Raw genomic sequence first — 5785 nt, forward strand, 5'->3', positions numbered from 1 at the left:
TATATGATTGGCCGAATTTAGGTGTACAAGCTGAGGTATAACTAACTGGCCTGCATAAGATAACGAAAAAAACCCACAGAACATTTTTCTTTTTTAAATAGAAATGTTCTAAGTTTTGGGGAAGTATGGTCTGATAAAGAGTACATTCATATAAATGTTTAAGCCAGAAGGATTTGACAATTAAACATGAATTCCCTACTACTTGTTTGTTACTTGCATGTTTGAAGACACTCTAGTGAAAGCAGTATCAATAAAACATTATCACCCATACTATTGTTACTTAAATAAAAGCAAACAAACAAAACATGATATTTTTGTCAAATTATTTATTGATTTTTTTATGCTTTCACACTAAAAGAAGGAACATACTTCAATCTATCAACCTGTACCAGCAGTTTTCAGTCAAATCATCCATAGGCAAAACAAAGCCCATTGGGCCTTCCTCTATCTGATTGTGCAGTTAGTGAGAGAGGGAGCTCTGCACAGTCCCTTCCCCTTCACTTCAAACCCACAGCCTTTATAGTTGGCCACACCCTTGCTGTCCACCTGCAGATCAGGCAGAAGAAGCTCCCAGATCTTCAGTTTGGATGGAAGCTCTCGATCCGGCTCGCCTAAAACACACATGAGGTCGTAATGTTGTCACCTGTTCAGATATATCAGCCATCATAAAACTGATGATGACCATCTGGCTTTATAATGCATGAACGTTGTCACCGTAGTTACCAGGATAGTTCAAGAAGGTGATTCTGTCTCCAGGGGCGGAGCCTGCAGGCGGAACCAGAGGCTCAATGCTGTCGTCGGAAGCGGAGCAACATATGAGGCGGCCCTGTGAGGCCACGCCCCTCATTTTTGAGGCCTTTACGTTGCATAGAAACACTCCAAGAGAGCCTTGAAGCTAGACAGAGAAAATCATATCACTTTTTTAAATTAACATAAAGAAAAGGGAAAAAATTAAGATAATTTATGAATATTTTAACCTTAACTCAGTTTATGTTATCTGTTAGCTTGATTCCTTTTGGTTGTTAGCTTATGTCTAGACTTCAGTAAGCATTTTATTCTCCTGTTAGCCTGTTAGTACCTGTTGAAATGTTTACAACTGCTGTTAACGAGACTCTAACTTGCAGTTAGCAACTCATTCCCACTGTAGCTGTTATTATTTTGAGAGCTGGGTGTTAGCCTGACTAATTAGCCGCTAGCATGGGTTAGGCCTACTAGTACGGTTGCCAACTCCCTAAAAAGAAAAAAAAGGGACACCTCATATGCATGTCAGCTGACCTGATTGCCTTTACCCCTGCTGGCGTGGTGATTCTTTTTTTAATATATTATATAATATATTGCATACTTGGGAGTGACATGAACACAATAGCGTAAATATCGGTAAGCAGAGAATTCACATTAATACAAAACAACAAAATTTACTGAATAAAATCAGTATCTTAAACATAAGCCTGTCCTGCCTAACTTCAAACTGTAACAATGAATATAAAACAATGAATACATAGTGCACATTTTTGGTGAAACAGCAAAGTTGTGCAAACGTGTAAACATATTTTTCTATGGTGCACCGCCCCCAAAAGCAGCATCAGCCTTGGCTCGGCCAATGGGATGAGGGGATTCTGGATCGTTACCTGTATGTTGTCAGCTCATTGGTCACAATGAGCTGACAACAAGTCCCGGACAGGGCCCGGGAACATGTTTACCGTAAGTTTTGTATCTAATGTGCCCTTGTTCTTCATTTTCCATTAGCTTTTTACTCATTTCTTTTTTACCCTCCCAGTAATACGGGCAAAGTGCATTCCCTTTCCAATAAATACGGGACAGGTACTTCTATTTCTAAATACGGAACAATTTTATTTTTCAAGGGACAGTTGGCAACTCTACCTACTAGACAAATACATTTTTCTATAAAATCAAGAATCTTTATTCTCATTATGAGGCTATAATAGGATTTTTGTTGAGAAACCCGGCTCAGCAGGAACACATAGAAAACAGGTAAAATGTGGAAAACTGAAAAAAAGAAAAATAAGCATCCTTATAGGACAAATTATATGAAACACCCTAAGAAAAAAAAGACACAACATATTATCACTCTTTCAACTTCCAAAAAACATTAGAAAATATAAACATCATCAGAAAAGAGATGTACTAATAAAATAGCAGCATGTAGTGTTTAAATAAAGTGCAGCTTGTTCTGAGTCACTTTATAAAATGGGCTGGTGTTGTATTTGGGGGTGTTAGCAGAGGTTGGCTGAATACAGGAGAAAGATTGCTTTCACAGCATTTAAAAAAGAAAATGTCTATTGTTTTGTGTTTAATGGTCCTGAATCATTTTTCTGATGGTAGTGGGAGAAACAGTTGCATTACCAGGTGACTTTGTTCTGTGACAATTTGTCTATTTCGTCAAATTCATTAATTATCATCATGTTATTTACTCAATTTCTGTTTTCAACCCTCCAAATAAATATTTTAATGGCTAATTTATTAAATATTCCTGTTTAAATTTTTTAATATCTTTAATATCTTAAAAACACTTTATATTTAGAGATGAGGTAAAAAATACTTTACTAAAATTGGCACACTATTAATATTGTTGAAATCATTCTACCGTAATGTAATACCATAGATGCATGGGTGCTATTCAAAGGTATAAAAATATTGGGAAATTATTCATCGGTTGAGAAACTCATTTAGAATATTTGTTCAAATAATTTAATAATAATATTTGATGAAAATAATATTATATATTATGATTTTTTTTCGTAAATAACAAAATTTTCATAATAAATCATCCTGATATCATTTTATACTCCAGCTAATCAAAAAGGTTTTTAATGGCCGTCATATATAAGCATGATAAAAATAATCACCTGGTCGAGATCTTTCCCCCCTCCCATCTTGGTGACGACCGTCCGGGGGCTGTTTTCTCCCACATCCACCTCCTGAACACTCATGGTTTCAGCCAGTGGATGGCGACGGATGCTCAGGATTCTTCCAACACGCAGATCCAGGCGTGAAGCATCAATTCGAGACTCCTCCCCCAGAGTGAGTGTGTCTGTGTTGGCACGCACTAAAAGACAGATACAAATGTGTTAATCTTTTACTTTTACTTTAACTCCATCTTGGTTTATTCTTACACTGAAAACAATTGAAATTTAAATAAGTGAAATTTTTCTTAAATTGAGGAGGAAAGTGAGACATTTTGCGAATTGAATAACACAATTTACATTTTAAATAAGAAAAAACAATGACATTGTCTTATTTCAAGTGAATAATATATAATTATCTTATTTTAACAGTAAAAAATACTCATTCTATTGTCAAATCATCTTATTTACCTACTTAAATTAAGGGTAAATACATTTAATTTAATTTTTGTTGCTTATTTCTATATTATTTTTGCAGTGTACCTTTCTTCTCTCCTCTCCTCCTTCTGCTTGGTCTGTCTTTAACGTCGCTTAAGGAGGCAGAGGGAGGAGGGTTTGAAGGAACACCAGCTGTTGCTCCTGGCAGGGAGGTGGATCCACCTTCAGGTTTGGTGTGGGCGGGGCTTACACTATGAGGAGGTGGGGCTTGAGACAGCACAGCCTTAGCTGGAAGAAAGGGAAAATGGTTGAATTGTGTATGAAATCATCTATAAAGGTGCTTATTAAGTGTAGGATCTGCCTAAGTTTTCCTTAAACAGCCAAAGTTAAGCTGTCTGGTGTCATTTTAATGTCAATCATTGGTTGGTTTTGGTGTCATACCGCTCCGTCTCTTCTGTTTGTCCTGCAGCTGACCTCTCAGCTGTTCGATGTCCTTTTTCAGTTTGCCATTTTCAACCAGCAGCTTCTTCTGCTCTCTAACGGACGCTTGAAGCACTGCAACACACACATTGTAATTTCAACCAAAAGGCAGTTTACCACCTTTTGTATATTCAGAGGTCTAAAACTGTTTTCCCTCATTACAGATTTCTGCTGTGTTTGGTGTTATTTCAACACATTCTCACTCCCAACTGGTCCAACATGTGTCCCCATGGTTCTCATCTTTGGGACTCTAAGTTTTTAGTTTTCAGTTATTCTTTTTTGTTGATCTTTGGTTTATTTTCCATTATATTCAAGCAGTCTTTAGCTACTCTCTGTTGCCCCCTTGTGCTTGTTTCCTTTCCCATGGCTTCCATCTAGTTAGTTCCAGTCACACCTGCTCCTTGTTCGGATCATTAGTTTTGTTCCCCTTATATACTCCACCTCTGCAGTCACTCAGTGCTGGTTCCTTGTTGTTGTTTGTTGCTTTATCATCTCTGGCTCCCTGCGTGAGTTTCCCTTGATGATTTCTGGTCATTTGTTTCTTTGTATTTTTGGATTTTTCCTCAGTTACTCATTAAATCTGCAGGATTCACCTCCGCCTCCTGATCTCTGCATTTGGGTCCTCGAAGACCTCCATCCCACTGTGACATCATGCTGACATTACATACTGACGCGACGGGAGTACCCCTCTCATTTTATACGACTGCCCAGGGTAAAGGACAGGCTGGGACATTGTACCTCCTGACATGCAACAAAAAGTTATTTAGATTTTAGCCTTAAAAAGCTAGTTTGGTAGCTTCAGGAGTATATAGTGACATTTATTCTAGTGATTCTTTTAGTTTTAGGGGTAGAAATAGGTTAGTGGTAGGTTTTTACTTTACAATTCATGGTAACTTCTTCGCAAGTTACTCCAACAACCCATCATGCACTCTGAGCATCAATAAATAATGAACAGGGTACTCTCATTACTTCAGTATCTGACGCAAAGGGGACTTGACCTATCGTCAGTATTAGACTGGAGAAGACTGTATTGGTAATAAAGCTATCCAAGTGCCAAGTGTTTGTAATAAGCAGCATTAACATTTTTACATTTTATTTGACATCTAGATGCTTTGTTATTGTAGGATGAATTTGAAGATGAACACATAGAGTAATGCTGGTCCTGTGGTGAAGCAAGCGCAGAGCAGTCAGTTCAGTCACATTCATAGCTCAGGAAGGAGCCTGGATTGTAGGTAGGGGGTATAAATGTGAATGGGACGGCCTCTTCCCTCCAATGGAAAGGGAAAGCAATCGTTCCTATGGCAACAAAGTAAAGCTGCATGCTGGTGGCTGTAGCTCCGTGGCGCAGGTGCATTTGCCATATTCTTAAAAATAAATCTAGCCAGTTAAATAAAACAATTTCAGAGAGGACCTTCCATTTAGGGATTAAAGACATTTTTTCTTTTTTCTAACTTGTCATTTTCTGTGTGTGTGATTAAGATGCAGCAAACCATTGAAACTTATATTTTGAGGAATGTGTTTACTCCATTACTAGTTTGCCGTTACACCCAACGGCAAATTCCGATGAGCCGGCACTGATGCAGACCCGGCCTGTGTCCAACCATCCGCCCTAGTCCTTATATAGGGCACTACATAGTGGCTACGCCATTTTAAATTAGTGTCCAAACATCTTGGGCAGAGGTCCGGATCCGGACCCACCTGCTGGCTAATCCAGACCCACCTGATTTAAAGCATTTATAAATTATCGCATGTTGTCCATGTGTCAGTGTCTAAATTCACTTGCGCTGCTTCTCCTGTTAATACGGTAAAGCCCTCCGGATCCTCCAGCACCAGGCTCGTGTGATACTAACTAGTCAATGAGCTGCTGTCAGTCTGTGTTGCTGCTGCTGCTACTTTTAGACACAGCAGGCAAACCTGTGTCAAGCCGGGCGATGGGAAAGAAGGAGAAGACGATGAGAAAAAGAGAGCAGAGAAAGTGTGGATTGCTGGAAGAACTGTGGTGA

At 38.7% G+C, this 5785-nt stretch overlaps 1 protein-coding gene across 1 annotated transcript in view; it reads right to left on the reverse strand.

Moving 5' to 3' along the window:
* Nucleotides 1-322: 322 nt before the first annotated feature.
* LOC107097431 (aminoacyl tRNA synthase complex-interacting multifunctional protein 1-like) overlaps nucleotides 323-5785 on the reverse strand; it is a 13897-nt gene continuing 8434 nt past the window's right edge. Inside the window, exons 3-7 of the mRNA XM_015394574.1 lie at nucleotides 3744-3857; nucleotides 3408-3590; nucleotides 2868-3067; nucleotides 724-895; nucleotides 323-611 (exon numbers count right to left, since the gene is read on the reverse strand). Coding sequence (XP_015250060.1) covers nucleotides 445-611; nucleotides 724-895; nucleotides 2868-3067; nucleotides 3408-3590; nucleotides 3744-3857 — 836 coding nt within the window. The 3' untranslated portion in view covers nucleotides 323-444. The remainder of the gene's footprint in view (nucleotides 612-723; nucleotides 896-2867; nucleotides 3068-3407; nucleotides 3591-3743; nucleotides 3858-5785) is intronic.

The sequence above is a fragment of the Cyprinodon variegatus genome, unplaced genomic scaffold (genome assembly GCF_000732505.1).
Source record: "Cyprinodon variegatus isolate N-32 unplaced genomic scaffold, C_variegatus-1.0 Scaffold696, whole genome shotgun sequence".
NCBI classification, from domain to species: domain Eukaryota; kingdom Metazoa; phylum Chordata; class Actinopteri; order Cyprinodontiformes; family Cyprinodontidae; genus Cyprinodon; species Cyprinodon variegatus.